This window comes from Moschus berezovskii, chromosome 16, assembly GCF_049115385.1.
Source record: "Moschus berezovskii isolate FMDL1 chromosome 16, NW_MosBer_1.0, whole genome shotgun sequence".
Lineage (NCBI taxonomy): Eukaryota > Metazoa > Chordata > Mammalia > Artiodactyla > Moschidae > Moschus > Moschus berezovskii.
Window position 1 is genome coordinate 82,981,946 of NC_142475.1, and position 22,119 is coordinate 83,004,064.

A 22,119-nucleotide genomic window follows, 5' to 3' on the forward strand; every position below is an offset into this window, starting at 1 on the left:
CATGGGTTTGGGTAGACTCTGGGAGTTGGTGATGGACAGGGAGGCCTGGCGTGCTGCGGTTCATGGGGTTGCAAAGAGTCGGACATGAGTGAGCGACTGAACTAAACTGGAACTCATTGTCTTCTAACACAATGTATAATTTACTTATTATACCTATCCCTGCTGTGGAGGATCTAGCCCAGGCGGCAGTGTGCCAGAACAACTCACATCATGACGACAACATTATTCAATTTTGGGGGATCTTTGTGAGTCAGTTTGTAAACTGGTGGTCAGTAGAAATCAGCCACAATGGGGTATTTATGCCAAGGACACGTGCAAAGGCACAGATCAGGGCTTCCCCACGTTGGGGTCAGGTTTTCAACATGGAACCAATACATCCCCTGCACAGGACAGAGCCTTTCCCAACCACTGCCAGGCCTGGGAGAGGCCACCATCCAGGAGTCCAGAAAGTACAGAAGGACTCCTAGGCCCCAGGGGGAGAGGCACTCCTGCAGAGACTCCAGGAGACAGTGCCACAGGGGATGTTCCTGACTGGGGCAGGCAGCGCTTCTTCTCAAGACCCCTGAAGCCCAGGGAAGTTAACTTGACCTCCGGTCCTGGGGCATCTCTAAGCCTCAGTCCCTCAGCAGAGAAACAGGGCTAAGAATGTCGCCCTTACTGTTTGTGAGTTTGTGAAGTGAGAATAAACGGTCCAGTAGGGACCCAGACTAGCTTAATGGAGAGGATTGAGCAATTATACTTAGGTCTCTTGATCTGGGATAGACTTGGATGAAATGGAAAGTGGGGTTTCAAGGTCAAGGAGGGACGGAGAGTGCTAGTCAAGACTCAGCAAGTCCCAAATTTAGGAATAAATTTCTCCACACTCTGACCGAAATTGGAGAGGCCAGGTGTCAGCCTCCAGGTCTATAGCTCTCAGAACCCAAGCCCAACACTCGGTGGACGAAGCACGAGAAAGACGCCAGCAGGGCGGCGGAATCGGGCAGGATCCATCCAGAGAGGCGCCGCGCTCCCGCAGAGCCCCGCGCCGCCGGCCCCGCCCCAGGCCCCGCCCCGTCACACGGCCCCGCTGCGTCTCCCGAGCCGCAGGCGCAGGCCCAGCCGAGCAGCCAGCGTAGCGGGTGCGGGTGCTGGTGCGAGTGCGGACGAAGCGGTGGCCGACCCCGCGGCCGCGCAGCGGACAGTGGGCGCAGCGTCCTGAGGCGCCCCGCGACTGGTGAGTCCCCGGCCTTAGCACAGCCGCGTGTCTACCGGTTCAGCCGGCCGGCCGCTGCCACCCCCGCGCGAGCCCTGCACAGCCGAAAGGCGTCGCGGTGGGTCAATCTGTCGGTCCGGCCGCCGCGCGGCCCGCAGGGGCCGGGGAGGGGGGTGCGGGCGGCGGCGGCGGCGGCGGCGGCGGCGGCGGGGAGCCGGAGGACCCCGCGCGGGCAGGCGGGCGGGGGCGGCGCGCTGCGGCGACAGTAGGACCGCGGCTCGAGCGCCCCCCAAACGGGCAAGAGGGCCCACCCCGCCCTCGGTGCGGGGTCCGTGGCCGCCGCCGCCGCCGCCCGCCTCGCCCCCACGTCCGCTTTGTTCCCCTGCACGCCCTCTGGTCTCTTCCATCCCCCACACACCCCCGCAACCCGCTGATCTTGGCGTACCCCGCCGGCAGGCAGCCTGGCAGCCGATCCAGGCCTAATGCCCCCACCCGGGAGCGAGGGACGGTCGGGCCCTGCTCTGGGAGAGGGGCTCAGGGCTCTGGTTGGTCACAGATGGTGTGGGGATTTCCTGGGATAGAAATAGCCGCCTGCCCTGGCCCCTTAAAGCTGCTTAAGGGGCGGGATGTGAAGGGGAGGGTCCGGGCACACCCCCACACCTCCCCGACCGCGCCCCCAGCCGACACCCAGGGTGAGCTCTGAACCGGAGACGCCAGCAGCGGTGACAGGGCCCCTGGAGGTGCTTGTGAAAAACCGCGGAAGCCCCAGAATCCCGAGGCTGACAGTCATCCCTTCTTTCCTCCCCTCCTCCTCCTCTGGGGTCAGCCTGTGGCGGCCCCTGCTGAGGCCGCCTGCTCAGCCACCCGGCCCCCACCCGCCTCTCCTGGCCCCCAGCTTGGGACTCCCCGCTGCCCTGGGGCAGAGGTCATAATCCCCCTCCTTCAGTCCTGGTTCCCGGCAGCAGGTGGGGCGCCTGGCTGGCTTCTGTCGCGGCAGGCTAACTGTTCTCTCTCTGTCCTCTAGGGGGAGACCACAGAAGCTGAGGCCATGTCCCATGAAAAGAGTTTCTTGGTGTCTGGGGACAGCTATCCTCCCCCCAACCCTGGATATCCGGGAGGGCCCCAGCCCTCCATGGCACCCTACCCAGGGGCCCCTTACCCACAGGCCCCGTTCCAGCCATCCCCCTATGGCCAACCAGGGTATCCCCAGGGCCCCAGCCCCTACCCTCAAGGTGGTTACCCGCAGGGCCCCTACCCCCCTGGGGGCTACCCCCAGGGCCCCTACCCCCCTGGCGGATACCCTCAGGGCCCATACCCCCCAGGGGGATACCCTCAGGGGCCATATCCGCAGAGCCCCTTTCCCCCCAACCCCTACGGACAGCCACAGGCCTTCCCAGCACAGGACCCTGGCTGTGAGTATTGGGGCGGGGCAGGGCGAGGGCAGGGGCTCCCACTTGCGTGAGGGGCGCTGACTGCCCGTCCTGCTCCTCAGCACCTCATCATGGGAACTATCACGAGGAGGGGCCCCCATCCTACTATGACAACCAGGACTTCCCTGTCACCAACTGGGACGACAAGAGCATCCGCCAGGCCTTCATCCGCAAGGTGCGCGTCAGGGGCTGGGGGTGTGGGCAGCTGTGCTGGCGGGGCTCTGAGCCGCCTCCCTCCCCAGGTGTTCCTGGTGCTGACCCTGCAGCTGTCCGTGACCCTGTCCACCGTGGCTGTGTTCACCTTCGTCGGGGAGGTGAAGGGCTTTGTCCGGGAGAACGTCTGGACCTACTATGTCTCCTATGCCTTCTTCTTCGTCTCCCTCATTGTCCTCAGCTGCTGTGGGGACTTCCGGCGGAAGCACCCCTGGAACCTTGTTGCGCTGGTAACTCTCAGGGCCCTGCCTCCGCACGCACCACCCGCGTCTCAGGCTCTGGAGCAGCAGGGGGGGCGGGGGGCGGGGCTGCGGCTCAGGTACTGAAATGCCGTCTCCCCGCAGTCGATCCTGACTGTCAGCCTGTCCTACATGGTGGGCATGATCGCCAGCTTCTACAACACCGAGGCGGTCATCATGGCCGTAGGCATCACCACGACGGTCTGCTTCACAGTGGTCATCTTCTCCATGCAGGTGAGGGGCCCCCCGGGGCAGGGCTGCCGCCCCCCCCGGCCCAGAGGCCCCTGGGGGCAGCGGCAGCCAGTGCCCGTGTGTGCCTGTGCCCGCAGACCCGCTATGACTTCACGTCCTGCATGGGCGTGCTCCTGGTGAGCACGGTGGTGCTCATCCTCTTCGCCATCCTCTGCATCTTCATCCGGAACCGCATCCTGGAGATCGTGTACGGCTCGCTGGGCGCTCTGCTGTTCACCTGCGTGAGTGACGGGGCCGTGGCCCAGGCGGGGGGCTGGGCGGGGGGCTTGTCCCTCGACTCGGCTGCTCTGTCACCCCCAGTTCCTGGCAGTGGACACTCAGCTGCTGCTGGGGAACAAGGAGCTGTCCCTGAGCCCGGAGGAGTACGTGTTCGCTGCGCTGAACCTCTACACGGACATCATCAACATTTTCCTGTACATCCTCACCATCATTGGCCGTGCCAAGGAGTAGCCTGAGCCAGCTCGCGTGGGGCCCCTCAGGCGGCATGCCCGGCCTGGCCCCTGCCCCGGCGTGGCAGCCCCTCTCAGCTCCCCTCTCTCGTCCCCGTGCGCTGCCTAGGACAGGGAGCCCCCCAACCCTCCCGTGTGTACACCGCAGACACTTCTGTCCAGACCCACCGCGGCCAGCATGGCCCCTTCCAGCCGTCCCACCCCGCCACAGGGCAGTGGGGCAGGGATTCCGTGCCCCCTCCCGCCCACCCCGTGTTGCATGAGCCCTGTCTGCCAGCCGACTCCAGGGTCTGGGGGCAACACCAGGCCTTAGGGGCGAGCGATGGAGCCACGAGGTGAGGGTGCACGTCTCCCCTCCTGTCCCTGCTTCCTGGCCTGGCGTATACTGTTTCCCACCCCCGCCCCCCACTGGAGTGCTGCCCTCTGGGGGACCTGCGGGGTGAGGGTCTCGTCCCTGTGCTGAGCTCTGAGGGAAGAGAGGAGGGAACAGTCCAGGTCAGGAGGGTGCCTTCCTCTCATCCTGCTGTCTGTAAAATTCCAATAAACGGGACCCTCTGCACTCTGTGTTCCCTTCCTCGCTCTCATCACTGCCACTTCCTCCCTGAGGCAGGGAGGGGTCTGGGTGTCGGCAGAGTGAGGCGGTGAGCAGGACCCAAACAGGCAGGAGCCGGACAGGCGTTGCTGGCCAGGCCTGCCTCTGGTGGAGGGTGAGGGCAGCAGCTTCTCCATGCCTCCACCTCCTTGCAGCCTTCCAAGCCACGTCCTGAGCGCTGTGCCAGGAGGCCCAGCTGATGGAGGGAACCTAGGGCTCCCAGATCACATGCTGTCTGCCACTCATGCCTGGGACCTGCCGGGCGTGATGGAGGGTTCTATGAGACCTCACTGTTCCCCCCCTGGGCCTCAGGGGCAGCGACACGGATCACTGACCCCCCCCCCAGGTAGGACTGTCCTGCTCCTCTGGCTCTGAAAGGCCCCTGGGAGCCCATCAGCAGGCACCTGACAGATGGCACTGCACGACCCCCAGACACCTGCAGACCAGGGCCCCCAGGGCGAAGCAGGATGGAGACCCTGTGACCCCCTGGCCTGGCTCTGGCGCCTTCCAGCAGTCTCTCCAGACCCCGCCCTTCCATGACCTCAGCCCCAGCTGGTCCTGCATGGCCTCCTGCGGCTCTCACTGTTCCCCCTCCAGAGCCTACCCCCGCTGCCCCGGCTCTGACGTGTACCTGGTGTCAGCCAGCTGCCCTTATCCCTGCCCTCCTCACAGAGGGGTCCCTCCGCAGCCCTGAGCCCTCCTGAGCCCCCAGCCCAGTGGACACTCCTGACTGGCCTTCGCCCGTGGGACCTGCTGTCCACTTGGCTTGAGACCCCTCTCCCAGGGCTTCCCCAGCTCCTACCTGCCACCCCATTAACCCGTCAGTTAACCAGTGGCAGCACCCCAGAATCTCTGAAGGGATGCCCGCTCTAAGCCAGCACCCCCACACCCACAGTACCTCGTCATGGCCTATGCCGTCCCTGCCGCTCCCACATAAGCCCTGTCAGCATCCACAGGGCCTCCAGGCTGGAGACGCGTGTCCCCTCCACCCTCGTCCATCCTGCCCCACCCCTCCCCGAGGCCTCCTGTGCTCGGCTGACAGCTCACCCCCAGTGACCCTCTGCCCGTCGCCAGGCATGCTTCCAACACATGGACCACACCACGTGCCTGATGGCAGCCAGCGGCACAAAGTCCACGTTCCCTGAAGGCTGCTCGAGCGCCTTCCGCTGTCCCTACTCCCCTCAACAAGAGATGGACCTTGCTCGGCCTGAGCCGCAGGCAGGCCCCACTTCCCTGGCGGGCTGCACACTGCCTTCCCAGAGTCCAACTCACCCTGCACGGCGGTTTTGCTCCACGTCAGCACCGCTAGCCTCAGTCACTCTGCTTTCTTCACGTGCTAGGCAGGTGTCGCCACTCCCCTCCCCTACCTCTCCCGGAGCAGGTGCGGCTCCTCATCCAGGACCCCCCACCTGCGGGAGCCAAGCATGCAGACACCTGTTCCGGGGAGCGCTCCTGGGCTTCGAACCCCAGCAGAGGCAGGAGGGGCAGCTCAGGAATGAACCCCAAGCCAAGTGTGCAGGGCCAGTGTCTGCTCAGGGAATGCAAGGACAAAATCTTGGCTAGATGAATCCTTGGCAGAGGCTCCCGGGGACCATCAGGGGCCAGAGGTGTGGGCCGGGCCAAGGTCCGGAAGCTGGGCCGCTGCGGGAGGGGAGGTCAGGGCTGCACATGGCTGAGGCCTTCGAGCTTGCCCTGCCAGGGAAAGGGACTGGCAGGAACCACTGCTGAGCGTGTACTCAGGAAGAGGAGTCCAGGGAGAGAGTGTCCAGAAGAGGGGCTGGGTTCCAACAGGCTCAGGGAGGAAGCAGACAAGACAGCAGAAGGGAGCAGGGCTCACGGCGGCTGGCAGTGGCAAGAAGGGGTCAGGGGCGCAGCCGAGGTGGGCAGGTGTTCCTGCCGGTGAAGTGTGGCCTGTCTGCTGTGTCCGCCACTGCCAGGAAGGAGATATGGGGCAGCTTGTGTCTAACTGGGTGGGTGAGTGTGAAGAAGCCACAGGAGAGGTGAGGTCAGCCAGGGAGACTGTTCAGATGAGGTGAGGCAGCCCCCAGCTCTGGGAGCTGGCCTGGCACACTCAGATACGGCCATGGTGGTCTCCGGTGTAGAACATGCAGCTTCACACAAGACCAGGTCAGACCGGGCCCCTCTGTGCCTCATCGGGTCGAGAGAGAAGACTCCTCTGTCATCATGTCTGGACACAGGCCAGATGCAGGCATCGTCCATGCCATAAAGAAGACCTGCTGTGTGCATCCTGTCCTGCCTCATCTGAGCAGTTGCTGGCTCTTCAAAGTGGGCAGCTTTAGCCAGCCCCTGGTCTGTCCTCCTTCCAAAAAGTTGCTGTTGAGATACACAGTCTCAGGACAACCGCCCAACCCCGTTCACGTGAACAAGTCCTTCCTGGGCCCCCCAACAAATACACAGTAAGCCTGTCTTACTGTGTAAGACACCCAGGGACAGGGTGTCGGTGGGCTTCCTCTGGAGCCTTGAGGAGGACTAATTTATTCTTCAATCAAAATGTTTATTTACGCGACTGATCAGTAAGTCCATTCGTGTTTTCAGATTAAATGATTCATGGGACTTTCCTGGTGCTCCAGAGGTGAAGACTTCATGCTCCCAGTGCAAGCGATTCCATCTCCAGTCAGGGAACTGGATCCCACATCCAGCAACGAAGGGTTCCCACACTGCAACCAAAGGTTCCTGTGCCACAGCTAAGACCCGGCACAGCCAAATCAATCAATATTTTTTAAAGAAAGATTAAAGGACACCGAGCCTCAGCACCATCACTGCACCCGCTTTCGAAAAGTCCCATGTGGGCAGCACAGGACCCCACGCACTCAGCAGCCCACAGATACCCCGTGCTGCCTGCCTTGCTAACCAGTGCTGCCCTCAGCCTCTGGAGCTGGAGGAGCCTTTGGGACAGGCACGTGACCTGCGCATCCTGACACCCAGGCCAGAATCTAGTCTAGAGTGGGTGTGCCATCGGCGTAGACCGTGGAAGGAGTGGGGAACTCTATGTGGCATGAGCCGCCCAGGCATCAACTTCCCCAGGACCGGGCAGACAGCGCTGCAGGCTCTGGACTCTGGTCAGCATCAGCATCAGTGGGAAGCACTTGAGGAGTGCAGGCAGCAGAACGGAAAGCCCAGGAAACTTGCAGAGGCTCATCTGGGGGAGCAGGTGGAAGAGCAAGGAGGCGAGAGCGCCGTGGAGGGTCGAGGTAGGTGTGTCAGCTGTGGGTGCAGACCTTGAGTTCAAACTCTTCTGCAGGCAGGGATGAACCACTGGGACCTTCCAGTGAAGAGCCTGGAAATGGTTTGAGTAAAAGCAGGAAAATCAGCGAGGCCCACAGTGAGGGCCTGGCCTGGGGGGCGGGGGGCGCTGGGAGGGGAGGCACTGATGGCAGGTGCTATGGCTCCCCAGGCAGCCCTTCCCCACCAGTCCCAGATGCTGCACCCCAGGCAGCAGCATGGCTTGGCCCATCTGCCGCCAAAACGTTCTGTGTTCCTGAGTTCTGCTTTGTCTCAGGCTTGTCAGGAACTGGGGACCTTGCAGAACTCCCCAGATGCAAACAATGCCCACCACACACACACACACACACACACACATACACACACACACAGAGAGCTGAACATCTCAACTCCCATCTATGCTACTAAAGAAGGCCTTATGAAATGAAAGATTTCCTGCCATATCGGTGGGCAAGAAATGTCACAGCCGTCAGCTACTTCGGGCCTCCAAATGTGAGTGAGGGCTCCCAAAGGGAACGCAATGCCTGCGGCCCAGCAGATGCTGCCACCCCAACGGTGATTGCCGAGGAGCCATCTGCCACTCCTTAAGGTGAACCAGGAATCAAGGATGTGAACAATCCAGAAACAGGGTTTGCCCCCAGAGAGCTGAGGGGCTTTCCAGGTGGCCCAAGTGGTAAAGAACCCACCTGCCAATGCAAGAGACATAAGAGACATGGGTTTGATCCCTGGGTTAGGAAGATCCCCTGGAGGAGGGTATGGCAATCCACTCCAGTATTCTTGCCTAGAGAATCCCATGGACAGAAGAGCCTGGTGGGCTACAGTCTGGCTACAGAGCTGGACATGACTGAAGCAGCTGAGCATGCGTGTGCATTGTGCACATATAACCGAATCACTGCGGTGTGAGCCTGAAACTGACACAACACTGTGAATCAGCTATGCTTCTATTTGGAAAAAGAAAAGACATAGCTGTGCTGGAGTCAGGCAGCCCCTAATCCAACACGACTGGTGTCGTTATGAAAAGGGGACTCTTGGACACGGGCACCTTTTCTGCCGCCAGGTCCCTGCATTAGCATGGATGGTCTCGCGGAACTGCTGCAGCCTCCTGATGAAGAGGAACCAGCAGATGCCTGGCTGAGAACCCAATCAGCTGCAGCCCTGAGACACCTTCCACTACAACATGTGGATTCTCCACAGGACAAACAGTGGCAAAGTCGTTGAGGTCATTGTAAAGCGGGAATCCAGCACACGGACCACCGTCTGCAAACATACGGGCCACCCTCTGCACCTGGAAGCACAGTACCGCCCATAGGACACCTGTGACGGGGAAGAGGAAGCTGACTGTCCATACCCAGGCCCTGCCCCCCAAGCAATAAAGATGTCTAAAGGTTTCCTCAAAAACAACAGCAAAATATTATAATGGATGCCCCAACCAGCACAATAGGACAAGGAAAAAAGGTGTGTTTATCTATAGCAACATGATCATGTACATAGAAAATTCTAAGAAATCTACCGAAAACCTGCTAAAACTAACAAAAGAGTTTGACAAGGTCATGGATACAAGTCAACAATAAAAAATCATAAACTATACATAGCCACAAACATAAAAAATTAAAACTATATGTACATCACAAAACCATAGAATGCATAGAGATTATGGCAGAGGCGCTCTAAGATCACTCTCAGGTTTGTTGATTCATTAGAACTCGGGATGCAGCTATACTCCTGCTCATGGCAATGATTTATTACACAGAAAGGATATGAAGCAAAATCTGCACAGAAAAAAGACTTGGGACAAAATGTGAAGGAAACCCAGTGAAAGCTTTTAGGAGTCTTCTCCCTGTGTAGTCACACAGCATGAACTTAATTCTCTGAGCAATGAGTTGGTGAGTTGGAACAATACATATGCAATGCTATCCATGAAGAAAGCATATTAGAAACCCAGTGCCGAAGCTTCTCATAGCGGACTGGTCATACAGGCACCGTCTACCCAGCAGCAAACAAAATTCCAGACTCTCCGAAGGAAATCACAAGCTCAGCATAAGCCACATTGTTTGAACCAAGAGTTGGGCACAGCGAGCCATTCTTATCAGTTTATCAGTTCGGAGAATTATGGGAACTCTCCAAAATCAAATTCCCAGATGACCAAGGCCAAGCAGACCTTTCTAAGGGTGGCAGTCTCAGGTCTGCTATGTTTCTTCTCAGTGACAAACAACAAAATATGTGCACGGCACGTCTACTGAAAACTACAAACCATTTCTGAGATTTTGAAAGATAAATAGAGAGATGCACCAGGTTTATGCATCAGACTCAATAGTGATATCAGCTCTTCCAGATTGATCTAGAAATTCAACACAATTCCAATGAAAATCTTTTCAGGCTTTCTTGTAGACACTGAAAAACACCTTAAGTATATATGGAAACATGAAAGACTTCAAAAAGCCTAAACAATTTTGAAAAGGAACAAGGTTGGAGGACCTGATTTCAAAATTTACTGTAAAGCTGTAATGATTGAGAGAGTATCAGTTCAGTTCAGTTCAGTTCAGTCACTCAGTCGTGTCCGACTCTCTGCGACCCCATGAATCACAGCATGCCAGGCCTCCCTGTCCATCACCAACTCCCGGAGTTCACTCAAACTCATGTCCAGAGTCGGTGATGCCATCCAGCCATCTCATTCTCTGTCGTCCCCTTCTCCTCCCGCCCCCAACCTTTCCCAGCATCAGAGTCTTTTCCAGTGAGTCAACTCGTCGCATGAGGTGGCCAAAGTATTGCAGTCTCAGCTTTAGCATCAGTCCTTCCAATGAACACCCAGGATCGATCTCCTTTAGAATGGACTGGTTGGATCTCCTTGCAGTCCAAGGGACTTCCAAGAGTCTTCTCCAGCACCACAGTTCAAAAGCATCTATTCTTCGGTGATCAGCTTTCTTCACAGTCCAACTCTCACATCCATACATGACCATGGAAAAACCATAGCCTTGACTAGACGGACCTTGGTTGGCAAAGTAATGTCTCTGTTTTTTAATATGCTATCTAGGTTGGTCATAACTTTCCTTCCAAGGAGTAAGCGTCTTTTAATTTCATGGCTGCAATAATAGCATCCTAATACTTTGGCCACCTCATGTGAAGAGTTGACTCACTGGAAAAGACTCTGATGCTGGGAAGGATTGGGGGCGGGCGGAGAAGGGGCCGACAGAGAATGAGATGGCTGGATGGCATCACCGACTCAATGGACATGAGTTTGAGTGAACGCCGGGAGTTGGTGATGGACAGGGAGGCCTGGCGTGCTGTGATTCATGGGGTCGCAAAGAGTCGGACACAACTGAGCGACTGAACTGAACTGAACTGAACTGCAGGGAGACATACAGATCAGTGGACAGAATAGAAAATCCAGAAATATACTATATACATTTCTTTAAACAAATGGTAATAGAACAATTAGATATCAACATTAAACAGAAAGAACCTCCACCCTTACCTTAGAACAGATACAAAAATTAACTTGAAATGAACCATAGACCTAAATATGAAAGCTAAAATTATAAAAACTTCTAGATAAAATGTAGACAGATTTCCTAAATAGGACACAAAAAGCACAGACCATTTAAAATTTTTTTTGATAAACTTAAAAGCTTTTGCTCTTGAAAAGGAAATAAAATGACAAGCCTCAGCTTGGCGAAAATATTTGCAATACATGTATTTGCAAAGGGTTACAGTTGCATCCAGACGTACAAGTGTTGTTGTTCAGTCGATAAGTCCTGTCTGACTCTTCTGCAGCTCCGTGGGCTATGGTGCACAAGGCTCCCCTGTCCGTGGGATTCTCCAGGCAAGAATACTGGATTGGGCTGCCATTTCCTTCTCCAGGGGATCTTCCCGACCCAGTCTCCTGCATTGGCAGGCAGTTTCTTTACCTCTGAGCCACTAGGGAATGTCGTAATTAGAAGACACTCAACCTAATTTTTTTTAAATGGGCAAAAAATTTTAGGAAGCTAATAAAAGGAGATACACAGGAACTTCATTGGCAGTCCAGTGGCTGACTCTGCTTCCACTGAAGGGGGTGCAGGTTTGATCCCTTATCAGGGAACTAAGATCCCGAAAGTCTCTAAGCCAAAAAAAAAGAAACAAAATGTCTTTAATTGAATAAAAATGAAAATACAATATATCAAGTTTAAAAGCTACATATAGAAAAAAAGATATGTAAACAGCCAGTAAGCACATGAATTATTTTCAAAATCATTAGCCATCAAGGACATGCAATTTAAAACTACAATGAAATACCACTCTACATTCAGTAGAACAGCTAAAATTAAAAGATTTACATTAGCGTATTGCCAAAGATGCAGAGCAACTGGAATTCTCAATTACTACTGGTGGAAAAGTAAAATGGTATAACCACTTTGGAAAACAATCTGGCAGTTTATAACAGATATTTACAGTATGAAAACCACAATCACAGAAAACTAACTAAACCGATCACATGGACCACAGCCTTGTCTAATTCAATGAAACTATGAGCCATGCCATGTAGGGCCGCCCATGACAGACAGGTCATGCTAGAGTTCTGACAAGATATGGTTCTCTGAAGAAGGAAATGGCAAACCACGTCAGTATTCTTGCCTTGAGAACTCCATGAACAGTATGAAAAGGCAAAAAGATATGACACTGAAAGATGAACTCTCCAGGTCGGTAGGTGCCCCATATGCTACTGGAGAGGAGTGGAGAAATAACTCCAGAAACCATGAAGAGAAGGAGCCAAAGCGAAAACAACGCCTAGATGTGGATGTGACTGGTGATGGAAGTAAATTCCAATGCTGTAAAGAACAATATTGCATAGGAACCTGGAATGTTAGGTCCATGAATCGAGGTAAATTGGAAGTGGTCGAACAGGAGATGGCAAGAGTGAACATTGACATTTTAGGAATTGATGAACTAAAATTGACTGGAATGGGAGAATTTAATTCAGATGACCATTATATCGACTACTGTGGGCAAGAACCCCTTAGAAGAGATGGAATAGCTCTCATAGTCAACAAAAGAGTCTGAAATGCAGTCCTTGGGTGCAATATCAAAAATGACAGAATGATCTCTGTTCATTTCTAAGGCAAACCATTCAATATCACAGTAATCCAAGTCTATGCTTTAACCAGTAAATGCTGAAGAAACTGAAGTTGAATGGTTCTGTGATGATCTACAAGACCTTCTAGGACTAACACCAAAATAAAGATGTCCTTTTCATCATAGGGGACTGGAATGCAAAAGTAGGAAGTCAAGAGATACCTGGAATAACAGGCAAGTTTGGCCTTGGAGTACGAAATGAAGCAGGGCAAAGGCTAACAGAGATTGTCAAGAGAACACACTGGTCATAGCAGACAGCTTCTTCCAGCGACACAAGAGAAGACTCTACACCTAGACATCACCAGACGGTCAATACTGAGATAGACTGATTATATTCTTTGCTCTATTCAGTCAGCAAAAACAAGACCGGGAGCTGACTGTGACTCAGATCATGAACAGCTTATTGGCAAATTCAGACTTAAATTGAAAAAAGTAGGGAAAACCACTAGACCATTCAGATATGACCTAAATCAAATCCGTTATAGTGGAAGTGAGAAATAGATTCAAGGGATTAGATCTGAGAGACAGAGTGACTGAAGAATTATGGACAGAGGTTCATGACATTGTACAGGAGGCAGTGATCAAGACCATCCCCAAGAAAAAGAAATGCAAAAAGGCAAAATGGTTGTCTGAGGAGGCCTTACAAATTGCTGAGAAAAGAAGAGAAGCAAAAGGCAAAGGAGAAAAGGAAAGATATACCCATCTGAATGCAGTGTTCCAAAGAATAGCAAGGAGAGATAAGAAAGCCTTCCTCAGTGATCAATGCAAAGAAATATGCAGAGTACATCATGTGAAATGCTGGGCTGGATGAAGCACAAACTGGAATCAAGATTGCCGGGAGAAATATCAATAACCTCAGACATGCAGATGACACCACCCTTATGGCAGAAAGGGAAGAAGAACTAAAGAACCTCTTGATGAAAGAGGAAGTGAAAAAGCTGACTTAAAGCTCAACATTCAAAAAACAAAGATCATGGCATCTGGCCCCATCACTTCATGGCAAATAGATGGGGAAACAGTGACAGACGTTATTTTCTTGGGCTCCAAAACCACTGCAGATGGTGACTGTAGCCATGAAATTAAAAGATGCTTGCTCCTTGGAAGAAAAGCTATGACAAAGCTAGACAGAATATTAAGAAGCAGAGACATTACTTTGCCGACAAAGGTCCGTCTAGTCAAAGCTATAGTTTTTTCAGTAGTCATGTATGGATATGAGAATTGGACTATAAAGAAAACTGAGCACTGAAGACTTGATGCTTTTGAACTGTCATGTTGGTGAAGACTCTTGAGAGTCCCTTGGACTGCAAGGAGATCAAACCAGTCTATCCTAAAGGAAATCAGTGCTGAATATTCATTGGAAGGACTGATGCTGAAGCTGAAACTCCAATACTCTGGCCACCTGATGTGAAGAACTGACTCATTTGAAAAGATCCTGATGCTGGGAAAGATTAAAGGCAGGAGGAGAAGGGGACAACAGAGGATGAGACGGTTGGATGGCATCACCGACTCGATGGACATGAGTTTGAGTAAACTCCAGCAGTTGGTGATGGACAGGGAAGCCCAGCGTGCTGCAGTTCATGGGGGTTGCAAAGAGTCAGACACGACTGAGCGACTGAACTGAACTGAATTGTATGATCTAGCAGTTCTATTCCTATATTTTCATCCAAAGATTTATATACTATACAAGTGTTCATAGAAGCTTTATTCATAATAACCAAAAAAAAAGGAAATTACTGAAATGTCCAGGGACAGGTAAAGGAATAAACTCATCATGATAGTTATGTGATAGAATACTGCTCAGCCATAAAAAGGAACAAACTAGTAATGCAGACAACCACAAGGATGTCTCTCAAAAACACCAGGCTGAACAAAATAAACCAGACACAAAGGAACATACACTGTCTGATTACTCCTTCAGAGAAGACTAACCTGTTAGGACCGGGGATGGGAAGTGAGGATGACTAGGAAAAAGCACAGGGAAACTCTGGAGGTAACAGAAGAATTCCAAACCTCACTGTAGTGGTAATCACACGGTACACACATTTTTCAAAGCTCATCAAACTGCTTGCTTAAAATGGGTACATTTTATTGTGTGAGAATTACACCTCAATAAAGTTTGTTTGTTTCCAATCAATGTGGGCAAAAGGTTAACAAACCATTTCCTCTTCTGCTGGAGAATCTGACCTTTGGTTAACTCTCTTCCCTGGTAACCAGATACAGGTAGAGTGTTAGTGATTTAACTAGGGACACATATTGGGGTAACAATCACCCCACTTGGAAGCTGCGTGTGGACAGGGAGAAACTAGAAATGAACCATGAATGCCTGAGAGAAGACATAACCCTGAGCTTCCTGGAGGAAAGTGACTCCTGAAGCAGAGCATGTCCCTTGTGGAGACTCTGGAAGTTAGGTCTATGCAACTGTTGCAAGACATATGGCTCCTGTGAGGCGTAGGATTTGGAAGCCCTGCCCAGTGTGGATCTCATCCCCTTGTGTGTGGGCTAGTACCTAAGATCCAAACATGAAGTCTTGATGGCTGTATAAATTGCTGCATGGGAAACTCCCTGGTGGTGCAGAGACTAAGACTCCATGCTCCCAGTTCAGGGGACCCAGGTTTGATCCCCGGTCAGGGAATTGGTCCCACATGCAGCAATTAAGGGTTCCCCTGCCTCAACTAATGGAGAAGGCAATGGCAAGCCACTCCAGTACTCTTCCCTAGAAAATCCCATGGATGGAGGCTGCAGTCCGTGGGGTCGCTAAGGGTCGGACACGACTGAGCGACTTCACTTTTACTTTTCACTTTCACACATTGGAGAAGGAAATGGCAACCCACTCCAGTGTTCTTGCCTGGAGAATCCCAGGGACAGGGGAGCCTGGTGGGCTTCCGTCTATGGGGTCACACAGAATCGGACACGACTGAAGTGACTTAGCAGCAGCTGCCTCAACTAAAGATCCCACATGCCGCAACTGAGACCTGGTGCAGCCAAATAAATACTTTTTAAAAAGATCACTCCATGGTTGCTTCAGAAAAAGATGGTGTAGCCCCCTTACTGGCCGTCTGTGTTCCCTGCATGTCTGAACAGATGGTTGCAAGGGTGCTCTTTGGTCGTCTTAAAGGTGGGGCTGGATATTTAATAGACTAAGAAGACCCCCTGATGGACACGGCAATGTGTATCTCACAAATGGCCATGAAACATGATGACACGTTTACCTCATAAATTATCAAGGGATTGCAAATCTAGTCCTAAAGCAGTGCCAGGCACAGAGTAAGCACTCAATAGACATTTGTTGACTTGTTGAATGAAATCAAGACTCCAATGAGATATCAGTTAATATCAACTGGAAAAAAATCAAGAAGTCTGACAATATTGAGTTCTGGAGAAGATATACAGTAACTGGATCACTTCACACTTTGCTGCTAAGTAAGTCAAACAGCAAATCAATTTGACATTATCTTGTGAAGTTGGAAACTTTCATTTCTACAACCCAGAATTCTACTCCTAGATATGTCCAAGATAAATTTCTGCACGTGTACACCTGAGGACATGTATAAGAAAGTTCACGGTGTCTGTTCATAGTAGCAAACCAAACATACACAGACAAGATTATGGATGTATAAACTATTGTACATATCAAAACGAAAGAATGACAGCTACATGGAACAATATTATAACAAATTGCTCTCTGACCACAAAGTAAATTCAAAATTAACAATAATTAAAAGTACATTTGAAACAAAAATATTCTTTGTTTACTGCTCATTGAAGATGTAGAGTTTCTCACAGGGACACTTCCCAGTTTGGGCAGAACAAATGTGGTGCTGGACTGCCCAGCACAGCCCTGGAGGGCTCAACATTTTGGTATTGACACCACGCTGTCCATGTGACAGCTGAGGAAGCCAACACACACACTTTCAAAGGTACAGCCCTTCTCACCACCCACCACCCACAACCCAGGATAAAGTCCATGCTTTCTGACGGGGCCTCAGGGCCCTGAGTGGTCTGCCCCTGGTGACCGCTCAGCAGCCCCCAGTTCCTCCTCTGCACACCTCAGCTGCACCAAACTCCCTGGACTCCGGGTCTCTGTACCTTCCCCTTCCTGTCCCCAACCAAGAGCCCACTAACCTAGCTTCTTCTGAGAGATGAGACCTTCAGAAATCATTCCTCTGAGATGAGCCCCTGACGCCCCACCAGGGCCAGATGGCCTTTGCTTCAGTGTCCCGGTCACGGCCTTGCCTGCTGTGTGCTCGCTGTCTGCCTGTTGGTCTGTGTGCCCCACTTACTGTAGTTTTCCGTGATGTGTGTGGTGCCACCACAGTCGCCTGGATGCCAGCAGGGCGCATGTCACGCAGGTGATGCTCAGTCAGTCTCATCCTTGTTGGACTGCTTGTGCCTTACAGAGCACACAGTGCTGAGTCCAGTGCGGAGGCGCGGTGGCAATGGGAGGGCTCCCGCAAGGTGCAGGCGGCACCCACAGAAAAAGGATTCGTCCTCCCACTGGTGGTTCTCTCAAGGGGCCTGGGAGAGTGTCCCGGCCACCCGAAGGAGCACTCCATCCCGGGGACATCGGGAGGCAGCAGGCAGGATGCTGAGTGCCAGTTCACAGACCGTGGCTTCCAGAGGCTCGGGAACCACCAGAGTCCAGCAGCAGCCCCGCCGTGTCCAACCAGCACAAGAAACACCACAAAGCTTCTGAGGAAAATGGGGCTAGAAGCACAGTACGCAGAAATGTCACCAACGATACACTCAAAAACTCTTAACAACGTGATAAAAATCACAGCACAGGTTTACATATGTTATGTGGTTAAGAAATACAGAAATACTACACTAAATGTGGGATTCACCTTGAAGGAGACGTGCAGCCAGTTTACGGAAGTGGGTGGGGGAAAGGTTGTGGTTTGTGGGTTATTGTGAAGCGTCTGAAATCAGATGGGAGGTTGTAACATGGATGTAGGCGGTGTGGCTCAGCAGGGTGCTGACTGCTGAACTGAAGCCGCTGGCAGACGTCTAAGGTATGTGTCTTGCACATTTCTAGGTGGTTGTGGTCCATTCAGCTGGGTGCAGTTTTTACTTTCTGTTTTCACCTATTTCTCATAAACAAAATTGTACATAAACAAAGGAAGTTTGAGACTTCCTGGGAGGTCCAGTGGTGAAGACTCCACGCATCTACTGCAGAGGGCACGGGCTTGATGCCTGGTCAGGGAACTTAGATCCTGCGTGCCACACAGTGTGGCCAAAAAGAGAGAAAAAGAAATCTGCCTGTTTTCAAATTGTTCCCAAATATATCAATCATGTTGAAACAAATTCACATTTTCAAAACAAGCATTTTAGCAAAACTGTATTTTTTTTAGGACTCCCTCCTATAACCAGATTTTTTCAGTAACACCACAAACTAAGAGATCCAGCTGAACCAAGGGAACTCACCCAATGGACAGAGAAGCGCTGGTGGGCTGTGATCCATAGGGTTGCAAAAAAGCCTGACACGACTTAGAGACTAAATAACAACCACTACATCATAAAATTGTATCATGAAATTCCTCAGGCTGTGGCTCAAGGACCCACACAGGCTGAAGAGGGTCCTGGGATCAGAGTCTACCACCTGAGGGACGTCGGCCAGAAGCGCTGTGGTGGAAGATGCTAGGGAGAGAGGGTTGGAGCAGGGAGGCTGAACGGTGATCGGCCTAAGTAGGTGTCCATCACCACCACCAAGCAAATGAGCCTAGCTCTAGGAAAGGTCTCAGGTCACAAACCCAGGACTCCACGGCAGATTCTGAGGAAACTGGTTTGGGAAAGTCTTTACTTCTCGTCCGCTGCAGAAGGGAAGAGAGAAGAGACATGTTCCTAGGACCAGACAGTAAGGTCTGGCAAAAAAACTCACAGGAAGAAGCAGGGGTGAGTGTGCCGCCCAGATCCAGCCAGAGCCCAGGGGACAGTGAACAAGCTGACCCCTGGCCCAGAGCCTCACCCAGGGCTCACCTGCAGGCATGGGAGCTGGGAAGGCCTCCAGGCCAAGGGCAAGGAGGCCTGAGTGGCAGATGATGGGGATGGCCAATGCCCCCAGGTTGGGCTCTAATCCTGTGTCAGTCCCACTATTTGACCCTCAGCTTGGTGACCTTATCAGCGCAACCTGGTGTGTGCTTGCCGGCCTCAAGTTGCTCCCCTAAAAGCAGCTATTCCTCTGCGAGCCCTGAGCGTAGGCAAATGAAGACCCCAAGTGTCCAAAGTCTGTCACCACAACTGGGTGTTGAGCCCGACATGCAGGCCCTGACCTCACCTCTGGGTCATCTGACTTTCAAGACAGACTCACTCCCCAAAGGTGACAGCCCTGCCTGCCATGACCTCATGGTGTCTCTCCCAGCCAGCCAGCAAAAGGCGAGCAAAGATTTAAACACTGCTCTCCAGAGTCAGGCCTAAAACCAGGCGGCCCTGTTCCTTGCCACTTCCCTCCATGCTCACAGAGACTCCTGATGAAAGGCCCCGAAGGTTCTACTCATATTGGGCTGAACTGAGGGCTAGGAGTGGATCTGCCCTCAGATGCAGGGCTGGCCAGGGCCTGTCGCAGAGGCACCCAGAACAGGGATGGACACAGCTCACAGGAGCTGTGCAAGGGCTGGGGAGGCGTGCGGCAGGCAGAAGTCGATGTGTGCGAGGAGGTGCGGACAGGTGGGGACCTCTGGCCTTTACTCAGAGGCCAAGGAGCGAGGGAGGCGGCAGGGCCAGGCAGGGCCCATGAACTTGCTCTGCGGGGCTCACTTGGAGCCCAGGAAGCGCTGGAAGTGGACCCGAGGACCTCAGTGACAAGGGTCCTGCAGCCCCAGTCCCAGGTCATATCACCACGTGAACTGTCTGTTAAGTTCCTTCTTCCACTCAAATCCCTCCGAGCCTCAGCATCTCACAGGCATAAGATCCAAAGTCCCTGTGTTCCCCTCATACCTCGCCTCTGTCTCTGCATGGCCACCTCTTTCTTCCGGGCTCGTTCCCCTCCACATTGCAGGCCTGCTGGCTGGTCCTCAAAAGTGCACCACAGCTGCTCGCATGCCCAGGGCCTTTGCACTGGCTGTCCCTCCATCAGCAAGGTTTTGCCCTCAACACCTTCACTTCCCGTGCCACACCCGCCTCCAGTCTCCTCCCAAGAGCTACCTGTCAGAGAGGCCCTCTGAGCTCTGCACCACAGGCCTTATCTCCACCTGCTCACCCTTCCCCACATCACTCCTCCTCCCACCCTGCATCACCACCGCCCTCACCTCCTTCTCTCAGTCGACGGCCCATGTGCCTGCTAGCAGCCAGCGGGCTTCTGCTGGGTTCCCTGCAGCGGTGAGAGATGGCGGTGATGCTGGTGGTGGAGCAGATAACCAAACACATGGTTCTGACAGAAGCCTTACGAAACGGCGTCACAAGCCGGCTGACGGGGGACTGAGGCTTCGGAAGGCCACATGTCCACAGTCACCCCTTACCCTTACTGGCAGGCGGTCCTTGGCTAGAGTCCCCCACCTCCACTCCCCTCTGTCTCCCCTCCCAGTCTCTGAGAGTGCCCTCCAGTCAAGGAACAGGGCCAGGGAGCTTCGGGTTCCCCCTCCCCCTCCAGCTTCAGGCCTGCCCTGCCCTGGGCAGCTCCTGGCCATGGAAATGGAGCCAGAGAGAGCAGAGGTTCTTTGTTTGCTCCCTGCTGTCCCCACAACATGCCTGGCACCTGACAGGCTGTCAAGATCTCTGGGCTGATGAGAAAATGCATTGAGCTCTTCCTCTCTGCCAGACGCAGCCCTTGCTGTGTTACACACATCACCTCATTTGGGCCTCACGCAGCAGGGGGAGGAGGCAGCACATTGCCCACCACGACAGATGAAGGGATAGAGGCACGCAGATGGGGCCTCTGGGGCCATGCGGCCAAGCTGAGGCCCGACGCGCAATCACTCTGATGCAGCTGACGGCAGGACATGAGGTGGGCTCCCACGCTGGGGTCTGCAGTAGGAGCAGACATCAACCGAGGGTCAGGGCAAGGAGTGACACAGGTCTGGGCTGAGGCTTTTGGAGTCCGAGGGCCTGAACCCCAACCACACACCCCCAGCAGCCCGGTCCCCAGCCCCTCCCCTCTGCAATGCTGCCCCGCCCTCCTGCCCCATCCTGGCCTCTAACTACCCCCTTTACGAGGGGTGCCGGGATGACCCCTGTTGGTGACCGAGGTCCCATTCCTGGGAAACTCTGCCTCTAACCGGCACCTGGAGAGGCTTCCCCTGAGGCTCTCTCCCCGACTCTGGCTGGCAGAACCCCAGGCTGGGGCACAGGGTCCCCTGCTCCCCGCAGGCCACTGCCTCCCCAGGCCTCTAGACGCAAGGAGGGGCAGCTGTTCCCTCAGAAACCCAGAGGCTCGTCCTCAGACAATCAGCTAGCACCTGGCCTGTTTCTACCACTATCCGATGTGCCTTCTCCAGCTCTGTGGTGGGAATTCTTTGAGAAAAGAGGGGAAAAGTTTGTGTGTTTCTTGAGCACCTATTGTGTTCTGGGGCCTGTCCCGGGCTCAGGGGTGTGGAGCAGTATATGCTGTGACCCTCATCCTCCCACAACAGCACCCAAGTCTTCCCCAAGTGGAGCCTTCATCCAACAGGGGGTTGGAAAGACCTCTTGGCAGCTGTCCAGAAAGGCTGAGGCTGGAGGCAGGAAGAGCAGGCCAGAGACTCTGCTGCTGCTGCTGCTGCTAGGTCGCTTCAGCCGTGTCCGACTCTGTGCGACCCCATAGACAGCAGCCTACCAGGCTCCTCCGCCCATGGGATTCTCCAGGCAAGAACCCTGGAGTGGGTTGCCATTTCCTTCTCCAATGCATGAAAGTGAAAAGTGAAAGTGAAGTCGCTCAGTCGTGTCCGACTCTTCACGACCCCATGGACTGCAGCCTACCAGTCTCCTCCGCCCATGGGATTTTCCAGGCAAGAGTACTGGAGTGGGGTGCCATCGCCTTCTCTGAGAGACTCTGCAGTCTGCCCCAAAGCCCAACCTTGACAGCTGGGAAAAGGCCGGAAGCATGGGCTTGTCGTGGGGACCTGGGAAGCCCAGGCGCTTGGAGGGTGGTGTGCCTCAGTGCCTCACCCGGAGGAGGAGGTGTCTGTACCATCTGCCTGGGGTGGGGGATGTTAGGACTGGCAGCAGTACTGGAGGGTGCTGGTAGTCAGAAGCCAGCTGACCCTGTGGGGCACAGACTGGGCAGATCCCTCCCAGGAGCTCCCCATCAGCACCAGGATGTGACTGCAAGCTCGCAGACCCTGCGGTTAAACAGGACTGAAATGATCACGTGGCCGGTATTGCTCAATGTGCGCTGGCCACATGTGGACTGACCCCTCCCCCCACAGGGGGTATGGGAAGTGAAAGGGGGTGCAGACAGAGGGCTCCAGGTTAAATAAAGGTCCCTGTTCTT

At 53.8% G+C, this 22,119-nt stretch overlaps 1 protein-coding gene across 1 annotated transcript; it reads left to right on the forward strand.

The window, feature by feature from the left end:
* Positions 1-1,053: 1,053 nt before the first annotated feature.
* Positions 1,054-4,334, forward strand: GRINA (glutamate ionotropic receptor NMDA type subunit associated protein 1). The gene is made up of 7 exons (XM_055432302.2): positions 1,054-1,213; positions 2,217-2,604; positions 2,685-2,797; positions 2,865-3,065; positions 3,180-3,308; positions 3,404-3,547; positions 3,627-4,334. The coding sequence occupies exons 2-7, from the start codon at positions 2,241-2,243 to the stop codon at positions 3,774-3,776; spliced, it is 1,101 nt and encodes a 366-aa protein (XP_055288277.1). The 5' UTR covers positions 1,054-1,213; positions 2,217-2,240; the 3' UTR covers positions 3,777-4,334.
* The last annotated feature ends 17,785 nt before the right edge of the window (positions 4,335-22,119 follow it).